This window comes from Littorina saxatilis, linkage group LG6 (assembly GCF_037325665.1).
Source record: "Littorina saxatilis isolate snail1 linkage group LG6, US_GU_Lsax_2.0, whole genome shotgun sequence".
In the NCBI taxonomy this organism is placed as follows: Eukaryota; Metazoa; Mollusca; class Gastropoda; order Littorinimorpha; family Littorinidae; genus Littorina; species Littorina saxatilis.
Genome location: NC_090250.1, coordinates 22,221,691 through 22,243,308, shown reverse-complemented (window position 1 = coordinate 22,243,308; position 21,618 = coordinate 22,221,691). Strand labels below are relative to the sequence as shown.

Here is a 21,618-nt window from a genome sequence, read left to right as displayed (position 1 = left end):
GACAGTCAAGGATGATAGAAATGTTTAAAACAAAATTTTTTAAACAAGTTATTAGAACGTTTGATCATAGACAAAAGTAAACAGGTTTTATGAGAATCAGTAGTTTGTCAATAATTAAACTTCCCAAAACTAACCGTTGTTGTTCTTTGATTCTTGATTTAAGAGCGTTAGCAGTCTACCTGTATCAGAAATCACAAGCAATCCATGGAAAGCCAATCACTTTTAATCAGCCAATTTATCCGAAACCAAACAATGCACTGACCTTCACCAGGTGAGCCTGAATGTCATGCAGCGTGAGTGACACTGTCACAGCGTATGCCCTGTACTGGCGGGGGTCAAAATTGTCCAGCTCAGTCACCTCCCCTGGCGTGTTGATGTGAACGAACCCCTCGTTGTCCTCCATCCCTATCCGGCTATCAGCAAAGTCGGCCACGCGTTGGTCTTCTCCTAAGTAGTTCTCCTGCAGACGCACAGCAAAGACATGATCAAATATTGAAATCGTTGGGACCTTAGGAATCTTGGCATCTGTAAAACAATTGGCAAGCATGTGAAACTAAGTTAAGACTTAGGAAAAAGGTTAATTTGAATCAATGACAACATTGACCTTGGTCCTTTCACCTCTTCTCCCCACCCCAATTCCCCCCCCCCCCTCCTCCCCTCCCATCAACCCTATTAAAATCTCCCCTTATCATGTTCAGAAACATCTCCTCAATCTACATTGTAATTATCTTTCGTAAAAGAAGACTGCCCATCCTTGGTAATTGCACCAATCTTGTAGTCTCTTGGTAGGAGCATTTAAAGCTGAAAGGCCTGGTCACAGTTGCGGTACATAGGAGGCTTGCATTACACATCATACAACTTGTTTTGGAAGACAAAGTCAAAAAGGAAACGTCTTCGTTTGTTTAGTCATTGTCATATCTCAATCAAACAATGAAATTTTCTTAACTGTAAGTTCACCAATCCTTACCTTGACATGCAGCAAGTTTCTCAGCAGGTGGCCACACTTGCTTAACGCGTCATAAATCTCGTATGGGAGACGAAGTCAAACAAGAAGGGCAAAGCCCATACGACTCACATGCTTTACAGTTACACATTTTTCCTACCAAAATACATGACCTTGACCCAAGGTCAAGGTCATCCAAGGTCATGCAACACAAAGCTGTTAATTCAAGACATAGGAAGTACAATGGTGCTTATTGGCTCTTTCTACCATGAGATATGGTCACTTTTAGTGGTTCACTACCTTATTTTGGTATGTACCCGCAGCCTCTGGGCTGCTAGGCTGGAAAGAGCGTTGCCAGCTAAAAATAGACTGTGTTCCTCTGTCTTGTTCAGGTCGAGAAAATGCATGGAAATAAAAAATAATGATTGCAAAATAAAGATCTGTTCTTAATCTATCTGTCTGTATTATTTGTTTCTTTCTTTATTACCTTTGTAAGTTGTGCAAACGTGTGAAAGGTGCTGACTGTACATGCGATCGCCGCCGATTGTCGCTTACCTCCATTTCCGTCTCCTCACCATGTTTTGCATCGCGTTTCTAAAATTGCGGTTGTAAGAGTCAAGAACTCATTCAAAGTATGCAAATTACAAGGGTCATATTAACGGGGAGTAACTCTTTCATTACATACAATTCTTTCTGAGACTTTTTGCCCGTAAAATAAAGAAATTCAAGTGTAAAGTTTGGCGTCAGTTTGAACTTGAATATCTCCAAAACTACTGAACGGATCGCACAACAAATAGATGCGCAAGAAAGCTCGTTTTTTGAACAATCCGACGATAATTGTCACGTGAGGGAGACATGCTCCCTGACGCTGCGCGAGCCAATCAAAACCAAGTACCGGGGGTCACATGCATACCGCAGAGCCGATTAGCGTCATGGCGGACCGTGCAAAACCACCACTCGGTGGCCCTGGCAATTTGGATTCGTTTCTTCTCAGCATCAAACCCAGCCTTGGTAAGTACTATATATTTTGAAAGATTAACATACTAGTTGATCACTTTGTAAGTTAATATGAGTAGTTCGGTTTTTTTATCAAGAAATTTGACCGATTTTCCAACTTGTGTAAGCGTCTCCTCATTGAACCTTTCGGCACGAGGCAGTGTTGCCATTTCAGTTCAAAATTAATTTTATTGGTACCGACTGCTTCAATAAAAACGTTTTCATCAAAAAGTATTGGGGTTGTTTTGTTCGTATTTTGCATTCATTTCATCATTTTGTTTATGATTAGTAAGAAATCTCGAGAAATAAAATGAAATTCGAAAACCGGAAGTGACAAAAATCATCGAACTTCGATAGTCAGTGTTGACGATTTTCACCGTATTTCAGTCTTCGATTTATCAGCTGGAAACCGGGAATTCACAAACGCATGTAGCATTTTCTCACATTATTGCTACTTGCACTATACAACAGAGATATTATGGAGGAGCATACACGAATCAATTCTCAAACAGCTTCAATGTTCTTTGAATACACATGTATTATTATGCAGTAAGAATACTAAGATAAGTGTCAGTGTCAGTCTTTTTCTGGTTTCTTTGCATTTTTATCTCGCTTGATCAATTTTCTACAAGCAGTAAGTGTAACTACAGTTTACTGATCTATGCATATGAAGCTGTTTTTAAATTCAAGTTACTAAAGTCAAAGAAGAAGTACTAGTAGTAGTACTTGTCTTGAATCAGGTGATTGAAGGAAAAAAAAGTGGAAACACAAGTAGTGCAGCTCAGCTGTTGTATGTCCATTTACCAAGACAAAAATTAATCCTTGACGGGATCTTGTGTGTTGCAGATGATGTACATTTCCAGAAGATGAAACAAGCCTTGACCAAGACTGGAAAGGGAGCACCGCCAAAGGTTGATCGTGGACCACTCACCCACCGATTAGCTTTGCAACTGGAACTGTTGCGAGTGGAGACAAAGACCACTTGGAAGGACATGGAGTCTTTCTTTCCAAGAACTGTGCATGGGGATCCTTTGGAGGGACTTAGTCTTCGGACTGAACTTGAAGCTACTGTGAAAGAGGCTGCCAAAGTGAAACAACGTGAGGGTGAAGGTGCCGGTTTTACTTTCAGTTTCAGTGACTTTCTTTGTGTAGACCTTGGCCTCAGCATTATGTGCCGGAATGACACCATTCTATTCAAGCCTGTATTTTGCCTTTCACAGAGCGTACTTTACGTAGATCACTAGATGATGAAAAACAGGACTTACCGTTTGTGTCTTCAAGCACTGAAATTGAAAACTCATGCAACATAGCCAAATATGGAACAGTTTATATTTTAAACACATATGCTTCTGCTTACTTATATACACATGTATTCTGATGTTATCATTATTGTATGCTGCCAGAAATGATGTTTTCATGAACTCACATTCCTTGTGTATGCCATTCGCCAAGTGATGTCGTTCAGCGCTACAAGATTGTCACCACTTTATGTTAAAAACAGCATGATAGGTTAGTATTCCAATTTATTCAGCATACCTGAGTGTGTTTGTGACTCTGTCCTGGTACATAGAATCAGCCTACCAAATTTGGTGTGGATCCATCAAGTAGTTTTCGAGTTATCAGCGTTTGAAATAATTGCTCTCTATTTTTGGTCGTTTTCCGTGTGACAAATCAAAGGATGGGTCAAGTTTGAGGGTTTGTGTCTTAAAAGTTAATGTGAACTGTAACTCAGAAATAATTCCTGTGGACAGTTATAACATGAAGTGTTATAAGATTCATTTTCAAACTGTTCACTTCATAAACTTGCATGCTATGATCTTTTGAAAATACAGAGTTGTGCTGTTTTGGAATGTTAATAATGGTGTGTTTTCATGTTTTTGGTGTGTCAGTGCTCATGTATTTCTGTCTGTATTGCTTTCTTTTTCCTAACTACTTACTGTCTGTGTCATAAAGACTGACAAAAACTCTTTTCATCATTTCTATTCACATCATAGAAATTTCTGTATGACCTGAAAGTTGGCCGAAAATACAAATTCGCGCTTACGGACGCGTCGCTCGGATGAATTAAGGGCATATCTCAGGAAATAATCAAGCTAGACACTTCATTCTTTTTTTGTTTTGTTTGTTTTAACCTGCTCTTTCTAAAATTCTGCTTTTTAAACCTCTGTTTCAAATTTCAAATTTTGCCTGCCTGTACCTAATTTTGGTCACATTTCATAAGGGTCAAAGTGACCTTGACCTTGATCATATGTGACCAAATGTGTCTCATGATGAAAGCATAACATGTGCCCCACATAATTTTTAAGTTTGAAACAGTTATCTTCCATAGTTCAGGGTCAAGGTCACTTCAAAATATGTATACAATCCAACTTTGAAGAGCTCCTGTGACCTTGACCTTGAAGCAAGGTAAACCAAACTGGTATCAAAAGATGGGGCTTACTTTGCCCTATATATCATATATAGGTGAGGTATTGAATCTCAAAAACTTCAGAGAAAATGGGAAAAATATGAAAAATAGCTGTTTTTTAGGCAACATTTATGGCCCCTGCGACCTTGACCTTGAAGCAAGGTCAAGATGCTATGTATGTTTTTTGGGGCCTTGTCATCATACACCATCTTGCCAAATTTGGTACTGATAGACTGAATAGTGTCCAAGAAATATCCAACGTTAAAGTTTTCCGGACGGACGTCCGGACGGACGACTCGGGTGAGTACATAGACTCACTTTTGCTTCGCATGTGAGTCAAAAAGGAGACGTCTTCATTTTTGTCATATCTCATTCAAACAATGACATTTTCTTAACTGTAAGTTTAACAACTCTTACCTTGACGTGCAGCAGGTTCCTCAGCAAGGAGCCGTAGAGACACAGCACAGAGGGGGCAACCTCCAGCTCCACACTGATGTGATCAGGCTCCCACTCGCTGGGGTCAAAGTTCTCCGCAGTCACCTCCCCCTTGGACGTTCCGGGGGTGTCTGGCCGCAGGGGGGACAGAAGGGACTCTTCCAGCTCAGGCGTGGTCACACCGTCCACAGCCAGGTAGTGGTCATGGAGGGACTGGAGGGTGGGGAGGGGGTGGTACAGGTAGGTGACCGCTAGGGACACGTAGGAGGTGTGCCAGCAGTCCACCCAGCCGTTGCTGAAAGTCAAACACAGAGGAGAGTAAAAGAATTTAGCTTCAGTCAATGAACAATTTTACCGTAGGATTGGGGGCAACATTTATATATTTTAGATACAAAATTGCCCCCCCCCCCCCCCCCCAACTTTGTATACAAGCTCATCCTAGTTATTTACATTTGTGTGCAAACTTTTATGGAGATGGGTTGACAAACACAGGAGATATGGCTATGACATGATTTACACCCCATGTGCCCCCTTAAGTATATCTTCAAACAAAGTGCAATGGAGTTATGACTGTGGAAAAGACAGCCACATTTGTACTGGAGACAATTAGGACAAAATCAGCTTACTTCAGAATCAATTTTGTGAAAGAGACATCCCCATAAAAAGACTAACTGTTTAAAGCCATACTTCTGCACAGCTTTTTGGCTCACGTAAGTGTAGCCTATGCGATGATAAACTTTGTCTGTCTGTGCGTGCGTGCGTGCGTGCGTGCGTGCGTGCGTGTGTGTGTGTGTGTGTGATAGAAACTTTAATATTTCCGAGTCTATGGATTACGTCAGTCTCGGTCAAAAGTGTTTGACGTGTGTGATAGAAACTATTTGAAGACGTCACATTATGACGTAAGAGGGTTAGACGTCACGCAAAGGAATTACTGAACGTCTCGGTCATTGTTATTGTGAGCGGGCCGAGACTACTTGGCAGATCCAGGGTCTCGCTTTCTTGCACAGTTTCACCTATGCTTACTCTGTGTGTGTGTGTGTGTGTGTGTGTGTGTGTGTGTGTGTGTGTGTGTGTGTGTGTGTGTGTGTGTGTGTGTGTGTGTGTGTGTGTATGTGTGACGGAGTGATTGAGTTTGTGTTACTGTTTGTCGATTTCTTACGTGAGCCTTGAAGGCTTCGCCTCTTGTTTTTCTAGAATTGACCACACAACTTTTGTATGTAGCAAATATACAGTGCACAGTCAAATGTTACCTGCGTTGAGTCAGCTTTCTCCACTGTCTGTCTCTGCTTTGTCCAAAGGGTTTGTCCATCTCTGTCCCATCTCTGTCCACGATCTTCATGTTCTCTGAGATGGCCATGATGACATGACGCAGGGTGTTGTTCTCTGGCAGGTACAGGCAACAGTCCACTGTCTCTCCCTGCAACCAAACTTCATGTTAACTAGAGACCCTACACAGTCTAAGATCTATCAATAACATTCTCCGGTCTCATTTACTTCAAAAGCCTGCATGCTTCTTTCCTTGTCGTTAAACTCTCTCATCTGAATAAACACTTTCCGGGAAATAACTATGTCATGATTTTCAAACAGTGTGGCAGAGTTAGCATCCCAGACAGTGAGGCTGATGTGTGGCATGCTGCTGACGTGCAACAACAACAACAAACAGAACAACATTGCAACATTTTCCTCATGACATGTATTTCCTAAGATCCAATAGGCTGCTTACTTGTCCTTCTTTTCTTCTTCTTTGTTCATGGGCTTAGACTCCCACGTTCACTCATGTTTTTTGCACGAGTGGAATTTTACGTGTATGACCGTTTTTACCCCGCCATTTAGGCAGCCATACGCCGATTTCGGGGGAGGCATGCTGGGTATTTTCGTGTTTCTATAACCCACCGAACTCTGACATGGATTACAGGATCTTTTCCGTGCGCACTTGGTCTTGTGCTTGCATGTACACACGAAGGGGGTTAAGTCACTAGCAGGTCTGCACATAAGTTGACCTGGGAAATCGGAACAATCTCCACTCTTAACCCACCAGGCGGCAGCGACCGGGATTCGAACTCACGACCTCCCGATTAGGAGGCCGACGTCTTACCACCACGCCACTGCGCCTGTCGCTTACTTGTCCAATCTTTGGGATTTACAGTGGAACCCGACCCTTTTGAGACCTCCCTCTTTTTAAGAACTTGCTCTTTCAGATTTTCTCTTTTAACATCTGTAAGGGGCGGGGATGTAGCTCAGTCGGTAGCGCGCTGGATTTGTATCCAGTTGGCCGCTGTCAGCGTGAGTTCGTCCCCACGTTCGGCGAGAGATTTATTTATCAGAGTCAACTTTGTGTGCAGACTCTCCTCGGTGTCCGAACACCCCCCGTGTGTACACGCAAGCACAAGACCAAGTGCGCACGAAAAAGATCCTGTAATCCATGTCAGAGTTTGGTGGGTTATAGAAACATGAAAATACCCAGCATGCTTCCTCCGAAAGCGGCGTATGGCTGCCTAAATGGCGGGGTAAAAAACGGTCATACACGTAAAAGCCGTGGGAGTTTCAGCCCATGAACGAACAAAGAAACAAACATCTGTAAATCTACCCCCATTTTCAGACTCCCCCCTTTCTAAGACCTTCATTTCTCAGATTTTGTTGAGGTCTTAAAAGGGGTGGTTCACTGTACCAAACTGAACTCTTCAGTTGAAACTTATGCTTACCTTTATAACTATATTTATCGGGAGAGTTGGAGGTAGAAAATCTGTGTACGGCATAGTCACACACAGGTCAAACAATTCACCGCAGAATCCGATTTGAGCTGCACACAGAGAAAGTTTATACAGTGAGTCAACTCACACTGCCATTACATCGCTGGCCTTGTTCTTCAAGGCTAGTACTACAAAAGATAACAATAAGAATTTGTGTGCACTTTAGTGCTCTATAACCTCTAAAAAAAGTTCCTCCGAGTTAGAAGAAGAAAACATCTCAGTTTGTACACACACATTAAAAAAAATTTGCAGAAAAAAACATATGCAGGCATGGAGACACATGTATACACACACACTGAAAGTGACCCACACATGCACACACACACACACTCACTTACACACACATGCACACTCACACACACACACTCATACACACAAACACACACACTAACACCTACTCCCCCCCCCACACACACACACACAGAACACTTACTGTTTTCCTGGTAGTGTGAAGACATGTCCATCCTGTTGTACTTGTTAGCGAGAGTGATGAGCTCAAACACTGACACACGCACACACGCACGTACACACTCACGTACACACTCACACACTAATACACACGCACACACACGCACGCCATTACGCTCACACATACACATACAAACACAGACACACACACACACACACACACACACACACACACACACTAAAAAAACAGTTCTAAAACTTACTGTTTTCTTGGTAGTGGGAAGATGTGTCCATCCAGTTGTACTCGTTCGCGAGCGTGATAAGCTCAAACTGTTTGACAATCAAGTTCACTGTCCAGGTGTACGGCACAAAACTGTAAATGTCTGGCACAGTTTTGGTGGACCAGTCATCTGCCAGGTCTGAAAAAGAAAGATAACATTGAAAATAGAAATGTATGCTGCGACTAGTACTACGTTTTAAGACCTACAAAAAATCTGAGAAAATCAGACTTTAAAAACGTAGGTAGTCTTATAATATAGCTAAATTTACAAAAGTTATGAACAGAAAATCTCAGGAAACAATGTCTTAAAAAATTGGGGAGGCTTAAAATCGGGGGGGGTCTTAAACTGAAGGATGGTTCCACAGTATTCCCTTTTTGTTGATGTCATTAGGACTGTGGAATAAACTATTTCTGAACAATATGTGTAATAGAATCACTTCCACCTCAATGCTAAATGAACTGCAAAAATTGAGGCCATTGGAAGCCCCTGTTCGGCAATGTAAGCTTCAAGATTTGGAATACGAAAAGAAGATAGTTACCAGTAGTTCAATACATAAATGCAAGTGAAAATGAATTTTACAAAAATAAAAATGGACCAAAAAACACATGCACATACCGTACTTGAAAAGGACACACCATTACCAAGATGCTACAAAATATGTACACAACAAACAGCATACATGTCTCTGCTGACAGCAAAATGTTGTCATCAACTTTTGCTTTTATTTCTGCAAAGTTTTGGGAGTCCCTAATTTTTAAGACCTGATTTTCCAAGATTTCTTTCAGTTAAAATTGGGGGGGGGGGTTCCACTGCATAGAACAACCAGTTTTCCCTTCTATTTCAACTTGAGTTGTGACCCCCTTACTTACCTTTGAAGAAGTCTTTGTGTGCAAAGATAATGTAGACCATGGCCTTGCAAGCGGTGAAGTCCACCTTCCATTCCTGGTGCTCATTCCACACCAAGGGATAGCATGCAGTGATGTCAAACTGAAGACAAGAAAACAATCATAACAGTATCTACAGAGGAACCCCCCTTTTAAGACTCCCTCCCTTTGAAGACGCTGTTTTCTCAGACTTTCTGTTCATAACCTCTCTAAATTTACCCCCATCTTAAGACTCCCTCCTTTTTAAGACCAGATTTTCTCAGATTTTTGGAGGTCTTAAAAGGAGTGTATCACGTGGACGCGGTCAAGATGTTGTGTCCACTCCATATGATGACTTTTCCTTTCAAAAATATGCAAATTGGAGCTCATTGTTCACTGTGTCACTTTCACTGTGCTTACATCTTGCCTCATTTTCAAGGCAAAGAACCCTTCCACAGCGCAAACAACTATGACAGTTATTTCAAGAAAACATCAATCCAACATGAAAGTAAAACACATTTTGGTCACAGAAAACTATAACAAAGGCTTTTCTAAACAAGCTACAGTCGAACCTGTATATAACGACCACTCAAGCGACCGACAAAAAGTGGTCTTAAAAGACAGGTGCTTGCTACAGAAAGGTGAATTACGCAGAAAAAAATTGTGGGGATCCTTTTGGGTGTTTGATGTTGCCAGGTGGTCGTTGTCGAGATGTGGTCGTGAGGGCAGGTTCAACTGTATCAGATGAGTTTAAAATATCGTCCACCACTTTATTCTTTTGTCTCTAAGAGCACATTTATAAGTTTATCTTGTTGTGCTCCTTTATTATATCATAAACTCCATGGCTGTGTAAACATGTATATGAAAAAAAAAAAGTTTAAATAAACTGTATCAGAAGATTGAATAAACACCAACCTCAAAAGTCTCACACTCAATGAGGGAGCGGAAGGTCATGCTGGTGGTGCCGTCGACCAACATCAGCTGACCCTTGACCTTGCTGACGTAACCCGTCTCCTCCACAGTCCACGGAATGACCGCTTCTATGTACGACCCCTTCCCAGCATTCATGTGCACAGCTTGTGTGATCTGCAAATACAACGATGGCAATTGCGTGAAATTCCCCATCCTGCTAAGGTTACAGTGGTACCTGCGAGGAAAGGACACCCTTGCGACCAGCCAAATGTGTCCCTACATTGCCGGTGGCCTTTCATGACAGGTATGTTTGGGTACAGATAAAGGGACAACTAAAGGTGTCCTTTCATGTGAGGTGTCCTCTTATCAGAGATACCCCTCTATATCTCTTCTGGGCGATAATTTTCTCCATTTAAATGCTTCAATATATCAGTAAGCGTTTGGTTCCTGTCACTGCTCCTCAGCTATAGTTGCAGAGAAAAATTTGCAATCATGTTGAGAAACGGATTCTGTTCTTCCCTTCAACACACATTCCTATGATCGAACGATAAACAACAGAGATATGACGAAACACCTCTCTGAGAAAAAGCAAGTTGAGAACATGCACTCCATTGGAAAAAAACCCAACCCTTGAACACATAAATCCTACATAGGAAACCTTTCTTGTTTGTTTTTTACATTTGAACCAGCCCCCAAAAGTCTGACTACTACCAGACTATTGGATTCCTTTAACTCACATTCCTATGATCAAAAGATAAAAAAAAATAAACAACAGAAATATGAAGAAACACCTGTCTGAGAAAAAGGAAGGTGAGGGCACTCCATTGAGAGAAAAAAAAACTTAACAAATAAATCCTAAATAGGTAACCTTACTGGGTTTTTTTAACAGAAGGTGTCCTTTCATGTGAGGTGTCCTCATATCAAGGGGCCACACATCGCAGGTCCATTTTTTAACATTTGAACCCGCCAAATAAAAAGTCAGTCTCCTACCAGACTCTTGGTGAAGAGAATGTCGATGGTGGAATTGGCGTTGATGGTCAACTTCAGCTCCAGAGATTTGTTCTGGCGCTTCTCCCCTGGTTCGGCCTCTGGTGTTGGTACCATGTTCTGGTAGTCTGCAGGGAAGAACATCTTCCACAGGTGTTCTCTGTGGATACATGGAGTTTCAGGTATTTACTTTGAGTTTTGGACATCCAGCAAAGTACATTGGGAACCCCTTCTAAGATCCTGCTTTGTTGTACTTTCTGTACTTCACCTGTGCAAATCTACCCCTATTTTAAGACTCTCTCTATTCTGAGACCTGAATTTCTCAGATTTTCGAGGTATTATAAGGGGGAGGGGGTATCTGTAAAATGTTCACAATTGTTCTCCTGCTAGGGCGGGGATGTAGCTCAGTCGGTAGCGCGCTGGATTTGTATCCAGTTGGCCGCTGTCAGCGTGAGTTCGTCCCCACGTTCGGCGAGAGATTTATTTCTCAGAGTCAACTTTGTGTGCAGACTCTCCTCGGTGTCCGAACACCCCCGTGTGTACACGCAAGCACAAGACCAAGTGCGCACGAAAAAAATCCTGTAATCCATGTCAGAGTTCGGTGGGTTATAGAAACACGAAAATACCCAGCATGCTTCCTCCGAAAACGGCGTATGGCTGCCTAAATGGCGGGGTAAAAAACGGTCATACACGTAAAATTCCACTCGTGCAAAAAACACGAGTGTACGTGGGAGTTTCAGCCCACGAATGCAGAAGAAGAAGAAGTTCTCCTGCTAAAGCCTTTGAATTAAACCTTGATTCTATGCACATCTCCATCTTTCAAGACCCTCTGTTGTCACATTTTTCAAAATAAATCCTGGCTCTTACAAAAGAAGTACATGTTTATTACACCAACTCCTGCTCCTAGAACATGCATGTCTAAAAATGGTATGCGAAATAACAATTTCTGATGCACACTTACAGAGTCTCTCCCTCTCTCTTGCATACATACACACACACACACACACACGCACACACACACATATCACCACATCCACGACCAACACCACCACCACCACCACCATCGTCTTGACTCCAAGTCTATCATCTGAACAGGATTAGTCAAAACTTGACTTTATGTAAAAAGAATGACATAGATAAACAGACACAGAGAAACAGACACACACACAGACACCCCCCCCCCCCCCCCACACACAGACACACACAAACACAACGTCTATTCACCTCTGTCTGTCCGCCCATGGGCCGTAACTGAGATCAGTGTTCTTGCCGCATTTGATGTCCACCCCAGAACAAGGGTAGGTTCTGCGTACCAAAACTTCCCCATCAGCCATCTGCAGACACTCAGGTTCATGGGGCACCAAACCTGCACATTGGTTTCCATTTTCATTAGACATGAGCTCAAAAACTATTAGCTCCACAAAGAGGCGCAGAGACTTAAGTTGAGGTTAACGTGGAGATTCTATGCTGCAGATCTGCATATGATTGAACAGACAAAAGTATTAATATCACAGAACTAACACAAACATTTGATATTATGAACAAGATAACAATTAAAATGTACTCACCAGAAACAAACACAAACACAACTAGGACCGGTTTTGATGAATGTCTTCTTCAGCCATTTTAATATTATGATTCCATAATTCCAGAAGATCCCAAAAGTTCTACTGACCTGGTTCATCCATGTAAAAGTAGATATCGACTTTGTTGGACTGCAGGACGACAAAGCCCTCACCCATTGTTCTTGGAGGCCTGCAAAAGAAATTTGAAAAAATGTGAAAATATTTCGCAAAGACACTGGAATGACATATTCTGCAAAATACCTTCAGTCTTACACATTATAAGCATGGATCTGAAAAGCAAAAAAATCAAGAGCAGAAAGAAGTTACCTAGTGAAACACTAAAACAGTCCATTCTTTTTCATAGATTCAAATTTCACTCCATTAAAAGAAAAGCATAAACAAGAGCATAAAAAGTTGACAGAAAAGTGCACAGGGAGACACTTACTCGTCCAGCGGTCCGTTGTACTTGGGGCTGGGAACGAACATGACACGGAGATTCTCCATCTCACATTTCACCACATGCATGAAGAGGTCGGAGAGGGTGGAGGCGGGTTTGGTCGTGTACATGACGTCAGCCTTCTCAAACTTGATCAGCATACTATGAGGGACCAGGTAATTTCCAAACACCACATGACCCTGTGAATAGACAGCGGAATATACCATCTTCACAAATAACTCTGTTCAGGTTCATGTGAATGTTTTGCCTAGATTAAACGTTCTTTAAATTACATATTCTATGTTTATTTATCTATGCTTAATAGACAAATTCCAAAAATAACTCCTTGAAAAAATAGGGCAAACAAAATAGGGCAAACAAACCCAGAGGCTCGTGAGTCCCTTGATATTCATCCGCTGGGTCTTGACTGAAATACAAGCCATATGAGTTGTTCTTTGCTACTGGTGACAAGTGGGGGTCAGTTCACACGGACGCATTTTTCAATACAGTCTAGGGGAGAAACTGGTCACAAAGCACTCAGTACATGCCAGAGAGATAGGAGAATCGGCACAATCAAAGAAAATACCCAAATCGATCAATAGATATGGAAATATTAAGATTTACTGTGAAAATGCTAGCAAAAATGGTGTCCAAAAACAGGAACGCACACTTGGTGCATCTTTACAGACTTACCTCCCGTTCTGTGTTGTTGATAATAGTCGTGTTTGTGCTGTTTTTGTTGAAATAGTATCTAATAAAACTGATGCAGTTCTTGAAATGTTGCAAATTATTGTTGTCTTTGTGAAATGCGAGAGTGTTCTGAGGCGTAATCTGCATACGGCTGATGTCCCACATAGGGTACCCCACTTCGATCAGCGTATCACTCCAAATGAGCTTCATAGTAGAAAAGCAGATACACTACCAAAACACTGCATAACAGATCTAGAAGACTGAGCCAGAATCATTGAAATTTACTTCCTGTATAAAATATTGCAATCAAATTTGCTCACGCCGTCCCACATGCAACGCAGGTTACCTTCGCCTTCGATTCAGATAACGAACTGATTCGGAGATTACACGCCACACATTTATGATATTTTACACACAGATTTCAACTGTGTTGTTTCGCGATAAACAGCCATAAACTAACAAATGTGGCGCCGTCACGTCGCTTCGGAAGGAGAAACGCAGGTTACCAAGAGATTGTTTCCGATACCTCTCGGATTAAAATCATCGTTTTTCACGAATGAAGGCTCTTTGGCAGATCTGGTGAGTTGGAAACTGTCTATGAATGTTTCATTTAATGTCAAATGCGTACATACTTGTCGATATTGTTACCTTTGGGCTCATAAATGAAGTCAATGGTCAAGTTTTCCTAAAGTGACTTTTGTCAGCATAGAACTTACTGTGCTTTGATCATTGACCGAGAAGAATCTTCCGATGACACTAGTTCATTTCACTACGCGACTGCAGATCTGCAAGGAAACTTATGGCAGGGGAAATAAGCTTAACTGAAGACGAATAAGCGGAGTAACTGTTCTTCAACGGATTGTTCTCACTGATCTAAATATTTAGATCTTGTCGTCTGCTAGTCTGCTAGTAAGTAGTCTTCGGTCGTGTGAAAGTCACATCTATTTCGACTGTGTGCATCGATCCGTGTAGTGAAATGTTGATCTTTGATGATTTGGCAACATAACTTCGCTAAATGTGCTTAGAGTGTATCTCCCTGTTAACCATTTGAAAACGTCTTTTAACAAGACCATGTTTCGACAGCCCAGACGGGGAGGATCCTCGATAGCTCACAGGGTATATAATGTTTTCCGCCGTTTTTTGAAGAATCCTTTCAAATTTGCTATTCCAAAAGTACCATATGACACGACTCGAGTGGCAAAGAACATTCTCTGCAATTCCTGTCTCAGTCCGTGCAGCCGTTTCGGGTCCTATCGTCATCATGTAAACATACACACAGACACACAAGAACCAGCTTTAAAAGTTAGATTATGTAAGAACCATGTGAACCAGTGATTTTTTCTTATGTACAACAGATACTACAGTATTTCTGCTTTATGAAAAGCCATATTTCAAAAACAAAACTAGAGATTTGAATTTTGACCACTTTTCCCCCTTTCTGTCACCAGTACTGAAGAACAACTCATATAAAAAAAACACTAGTGTTATAACCTCTATATATATATCAATTTGAAATAAATGTAATGTAAAACGCACTTTTCCTTGTAAATTTGTTAAATATCAGTTAGAGAAAAATTGTGGTACATGTATCTGTACCCAGCCAAGAATAACTAGAGTCTGTAATGGCAGCACTGACACATACATGATACAGAAGTATATCAAAAATAGTTAAGAGAAAGATAATGAAACCAACCGAATTGATGTCCATTTTGATCATAGGAATCAGATCACGCCAGTGGAAGGTGCTGCTCTCTGGAACTTTGATTCTGCACACACACACACACACACACGCATACACACACACACACACACACACACACGCATACACACACACACGCACACACACAAATGAGAGATGTACAGCAATACAACCCTGACAGTACACTCAAGAGGTTAGATAAAGAATTAAGATAGATCATGAACATGACTCCATAAAACAAAAAAACATAAATAGAAAAGGCATGCATCTCATTCTCCTTGAATAACAAAGTAAACCTCTTTACTTGTTTGTTTGGTTGTTCGTTTCATCAAATTGAACTAATTCATGTCCTGCATATTTAACAACAAAACCATGCAGAAAAAGGTAGGACAGGCACTAACAAGTTTGCACACACAAAGCTGACTCAGAAATACTGAACAAATTTCTCTTCCTGGCCTCACCAAGGATCTTCTTCTTCTTCTTCGTGGGCTTAAACTCCCATGTTCACTCATGTTTTTAGCACGAGTGGATTTTTACATGTATGACCGTTTTTACCCTGCCATTCAGGCAGCATACGCCGATTTTGGGGGAGGCATGCTGGGTATTTTCGTGTTTCTATAACCCACCGAACTCTGACATGGATTACAGGATCTTTTTCGTGCGCACTTGGTCTTGTGCTTGCATGTACACACGAAGGGGGTTAAGTCACTAGCAGGTCTGCACATAAGTTGACCTGGGAGATCAGAAAAATCTCCACTCTTAACCCACCAGGCGGCAGCGACCGGGATTCGAACCCACGAACTCCCGATTAGGAGGCCGACGTCTTGCCACTGCGCCAGGCACCAAGGATCAAACCCTGCACTAGTGACAATGCACAGTAATGCATAAGACACTGGGCCACAAGTCCTTATTCAGTGGAAAATCTGGCAAGCCTGGGTGAGTTTTGAAATCAATGTTAATTAAACCCTAATATTAATTGGGCGAAGTTGACTTCACAAAGTCTACTTCATAAAACTCACTGCACAAAGCTTTGGCACTGAATTGACAGTAAAGAGACTTTGCGAAGACAACTTCAGGCTCAAATAAGAACAGCCTTCAGAGATTTTATGAACAAGAAAAACTGAAAAACTAGGGTAACAGAAAACAAGTCACGTGAAGCGATATAAAAACATTCAGTCAAACTGTCGGCATCAAAGTAACAGATTAACACCAAAAAACAGTCATCGCCGAGACCATATGAAGATAGTCTCGACTAACCACACCAAAAAACCGACACGGTTCACGCTCGTCTCCGCGCAGCGTGCGAACGCAGTACTTACTTAAACCTATTTCTGTAATTCTGAGCACATTTTTATAGTAAACATGACATATATATATATATATGTTTTGGAAATCAGGAGAAATTGGGGAATATGATGCAATCATTTTTGAATCTGTTCGTGAAAATTTGATTTTAATGACAACTTTAATGAGCAAACTAATTAACTAATTTTTACAGAGCTGAAATTCAATCCCATAGTCCGGACTATGTCAAAGATTGCTTGACCAAAATGTCAATCAATTTGATTGAAAAATGAGGGCGTGACAGTGCGGCCTCAACTTTCACAAAAAGCCCGATATGATGTCATCAAAGACATTTATCGAAAAAATGAAAAAAACGTCCAGGGGTATTATACCCAGGAACTCTCATGTGAATTCTAATGAAGATCTGTCCAGTGGTTTTCTCTGAATCGCTCTACACACACACTCACACACACATACATCACGACCCTCGTCTCGATTCCCCCGTCTATGTTAAAACATTTAGTCAAAACTTGACTAAATGTAAAAAAAAAAAAAAAGGGGGGGGGGGGGGGGGGGATGGGAGGAAGAGGGGGGAGGAGAAGGGAGAGGGTCCCCACTGTATTTCAAGTGGTCAAAACACAACCAATACTACACCAAGTACCTTGCTTTTTTGTCTGGCTGTTCTTCAGGCTGCTCAGGGATGATGTTTGGATCCAGACCAAACATCTTCTCCAGCGTCGCATAGGTCTCTGACCTGTTGTACACGTGGAACTCAAAGCCATCCAGGAACACCGACAGACGGGTCTCTGAGTGCGAAAGATCTGTGAGACAAGGAAAATATATGTTTTCTATTAGAATCAAAAAACAAGAATGGTATGTTATTGAAAATGTATGACAAAACGAAAAGTTAAAATTTTTTTAATTTATGTCTTCTATCGTTTATCATATGTGTCCTGTTTTACTGTGATTATGGATTGGATACACAGATATAATATATATAGATATACAGGTAAACCAAAACACAGAAAGAGAGAAGACAGGCAAAATGCACACAACTGCATACACATTTATACATCACTACATGGTGTATGTGTGTTTCAAGTCAAGTCAAGCTAGAGTATCTTTATGTTAAGATTAAGGTCTCTATTTCAAGATTTTTAAAAAAAAGTGTTTTAGACTTCACACACACAAACACTTTAAATATCACAAGACATATATATATGTATATATTGGGTGTCTCAAAAAAAAAGTACCCAAAAAGACATTGAAACATCAGTACCGAGAAATGGAAAAACTAAGAGACGGGACATTGAAATCCGAATGACAACACAGTGGTTCCAACAGGATGGAGCCCCACCACATTCTCAGAGAAATCCAGAACATCCCACAGAAAACATGCCCCAATGTAATGAACAATATGGCAATGAGGATGCAGTCTGTCAATGGAAAACGGGGTGGCCACATTGATCACGTGGTGTGAACAAAACAGACGATCTCAACTGAAAGCTGTGAACTGGGGACAAAACTTCTATGAACTGACTACAATATATCACGCAAAAATGATTTCAATAAAGTTACTGACTTGACTGTAGTATTGAAAGAAAATCAGGTACTTTTTTTTAGACACCCTATCCCTGAAACGCATATATATGCAAACATTCATGCAAACGCACATTAAAACCACAGAAAACAACGATATCTCACCTTCCGTAAGATCCTTGTAGACATAGGGCCTCCACCAGCGGAAGATTATCCAGCCGATCTGAATGCGCACAGAGAAGTCCTCGGTGATCAGATGCACATCACGAAACATCACTTTTCCAGACAAGACAGAGAAGGAAAAGGAACCTGAAACAATACAAAATTAATCTTAAAGGTGAAACTGAAAGGTATTATAACTGCACAGACAGGCCAGCATACAATGGCAGTGAGTCAGGTACAGTGGAACCCCCTCTTAAAACCTTGTTATCTCAGACTTTCTGTTCATAACCTCTGTAAATGTACCCCATTTTAAGACCCCCTCCTAATTAAGATCTGATTTTCTCAGATATTTGGAGGTCTTAAAAAGGAGGGTTCTACTATACTTTCAAATGTGCAAAATGATGCAGCCGAAAAAATCAGGGCTCGCTAAACTGTGTGTCTAGTACGCACTTAACCCGAAACAAGTCGGTCCCGGGACGCATGGTATCTGTCGTCCATCAGATTATCAGTACTTTTTTCAAAAATGGCAGGCCCTGGCCAGAACTGTACGAACACAAATTTGCGGAGTTAATTTAACTGCCATAACTGTGTCCAATGTTTTTGTAAAGGGATTAGAGAACTTCCAAAAGTTGACATAAAACTGAAATAAGCGCTCCAAAGATCATGTGGAATGTGCATTCCCAAAGCAAGAATATGATTATAAACCCCCGGTCTTTAGAGAAAAAAACACAGAAAAAAACGGGATAAAACATGTATAGCTATGATTAGTATGAAGTACATTTTTCAATGGAAAAGAACCATACCCAGTTTTATGTGGCCATATTTGACAAACTTGTTCAAAATGGCCGTAAGGATGAGGCCAACGACGCGAGAGTTGTAGTATGTCAGGTAGATGGTCCATGCTTGAGCGCACAGGATAGCAATCAACATCCAGTAGATGGTGGACTCTGGCAGCTCCGCCTCCCATTTCGTTATCAGTGACTGGTTGTTGTTGGAGTCAGGCATGGTTGCTCACATAGTTTTGTGCTGCCAGTGTAAGGACTAGAGGTGGGAGAACAGAATACAGAATATAATATATGTGGATTAATACATCTATACAGTAATTCGAACAGTGTTATAAATTCATACATTTTTTTGGCAAGGTGCATTTTCTTTTAGTTTTAACCTACTGCAGTCACCTCAGCTCGATGTCAATTTAATTCAGTATCAAATAAATGTGTAACTACAACAACACATTGATTTGAAACTGTAACTTAGTTTAAGTGAAAGACTGCACTGAACTTTTAACAACTCTTCTTCCTGATTGCAAATTACATGTACTTCAGTAAAAAAAAAAAAAAGAAGTCTGTATACACCGTACACGTATGAACGGAAGCAGTCTTGAATGTCCATATCGTCAAAGCTTAATACCGGTCTCCATGCACGTAGATCAGTTTCTAGTTTGCACACATGGTATGTCAGTTTCATGTCTCATTGACTCCGAACATTTTGGGTAAGAACATAATTGCGCCTGAAGTGGGATGCAAACAATAAGTAATGTTGGTCAGGGTTTACCTACTTTTATCACGCATGGAATGATGGGATGTTCATCCATGTAACACAAAGAAAGTATATTTGTGCAGCAGATAAATACAATCTTACGTCTTGTCTGCTTCAGCAGCTTGCAATGATCTCGTCATCTTCCGCATGAAATGGTTCCATTTTGCCGCAAGGATCCACACTTAGCACGGGTATGCGATTCGAACGGAAATCCCATCCGCTCTGTCTTCAGTAATTACTAAGGCAACACGAAGTCAATCAGTCCACGATTATCAATCAAAAGTCATTACTGTTGGAGACGCCCGATAGATTATCCAGCTCTAAAATTACAATGTCAAGGACGGCCATGTTGACTGTATGTGCGCTGGAAGAGTTGTCCTCCTTGACTATAGTATAGGCGCCTGAGAAAAATCCTTCGTCGGTAGAGCAAACAGATATTCTCTTTCGATCAAAACTTTGAAGTTTACTACTGCCAGGGGACTGGTAAGCCAAGCTATTATAACAAAATCAACAACAACATGTCATGCTAAGGATTTATGAAAAATGTGATTATGTTCTCGTTCATCACTGACACTGGGGTACTGCATGGCATGATGTAGGCTAAACTCCTGTTCAGTATTCACAAGAATGTTTTCACCTGCGCTCAAACTAAGCTTACAAGCAAAGAAAAAGAAAGAAAGGGCAAGCAGACAAAAAATGGGTCGATAATGATGACAAAGAAACCCTTTAAAACAACAGCATTAATTATTAAAACACTGAATAGACATACAACTTTGACTGATCCGATAATTTCAAGTAGTCACCGCTGAAAGCGTGCATAAGAACAACTAAATTTCACATGTAATAAAACTGAGGAAAAAATATGTTATTTAAAAAAATAGAGAGAGAAACAAACAGACAGATAGACAGAATAAGACAGACAGACAGCGACAGACAGACAGCCAGAGAGAAAGACACGGGCCGACCCCGCGGGTTCGGAGGCCGGGGAGTCAGTTGGGCTCAGTACTATAGCTAATTTTAACAGTTCGTTGTTTGTGTGTTTATTTGTTTGTTGTTCTGATTGTTTGTTTGTATTAATTTATTCGTCATTTTTTTCATTTGTTGCCGTTGTGGTTTGTTTGCAACTCAGGCCGGACTGACATATGACTGACAAAAGGAAAAACGGCCACGGCGCCGGCCGCTCCTTGTTCGCTTCGATATGTACCCGAGACTGAAATGTTGTTTCCTGGTCAAATTAAAGAAGTAGGCCTACACTTATTTGAGGAGTAAAAGCATGTCAGTTTGTTGAATGTGAAGGAAATTGGTGGTGAAAAGTTGACTCAGTTGAGAATACGAGTCACCCCTCACTCAGTTTCGGAAAACGTTCAGTTCACACAGCCGAGTGGCTATACCTCCCTTGACCGGGCTAAGGAGGGATGGATTTTACGACGAAAGCACATTTCTCAGTTTAAAATTCCATTCAACTTTGAACGAATTTGACCAAATCAGTGAAAGTAATTAAGGTCGATCATCAGTACCGTGCGGCCGCTACTGTACGCCGGACTGACTCGAACAAGCCGGCCGGGACTCGCCGCGCCGGGACTGAGGGGGGCTTTTCAGTGTGGAGTTTATACAAGATCAACAAGGCCGAATCAGAAACCTGGTGCAATCGGAAATCTGATATCGCGTTCAGTTACTTGTCAATACTTGTAACTCCACATCAGATCTATTTTTGAGTTGGCT

General features: G+C 41.2%; 1 protein-coding gene and 1 long non-coding RNA gene across 2 annotated transcripts in view; one reads left to right on the top strand and one right to left on the bottom strand.

The window, feature by feature from the left end:
• Positions 1-20,204, bottom strand: part of LOC138968769 (bridge-like lipid transfer protein family member 1) — a gene marked incomplete at its 3' end in the record, with an annotated part of 77,714 nt that extends 57,510 nt beyond the window's left edge. Inside the window, 16 exon segments of the mRNA XM_070341413.1 lie at positions 263-460; positions 4,764-5,076; positions 6,032-6,198; positions 7,484-7,581; positions 8,203-8,358; positions 9,090-9,207; positions 9,999-10,169; positions 10,986-11,142; positions 12,207-12,348; positions 12,658-12,737; positions 12,993-13,183; positions 15,367-15,439; positions 17,318-17,477; positions 18,361-18,504; positions 19,161-19,398; positions 19,999-20,204. Coding sequence (XP_070197514.1) covers positions 263-460; positions 4,764-5,076; positions 6,032-6,198; positions 7,484-7,581; positions 8,203-8,358; positions 9,090-9,207; positions 9,999-10,169; positions 10,986-11,142; positions 12,207-12,348; positions 12,658-12,737; positions 12,993-13,183; positions 15,367-15,439; positions 17,318-17,477; positions 18,361-18,504; positions 19,161-19,362 — 2,370 coding nt within the window.
• LOC138968771 (uncharacterized) lies at positions 1,609-3,049 on the top strand. Its single transcript, XR_011456277.1, has 2 exons — positions 1,609-1,954; positions 2,786-3,049. It is a non-coding gene; the product is annotated as an uncharacterized lncRNA (long non-coding RNA).
• Positions 20,205-21,618: the final 1,414 nt, after the last annotated feature.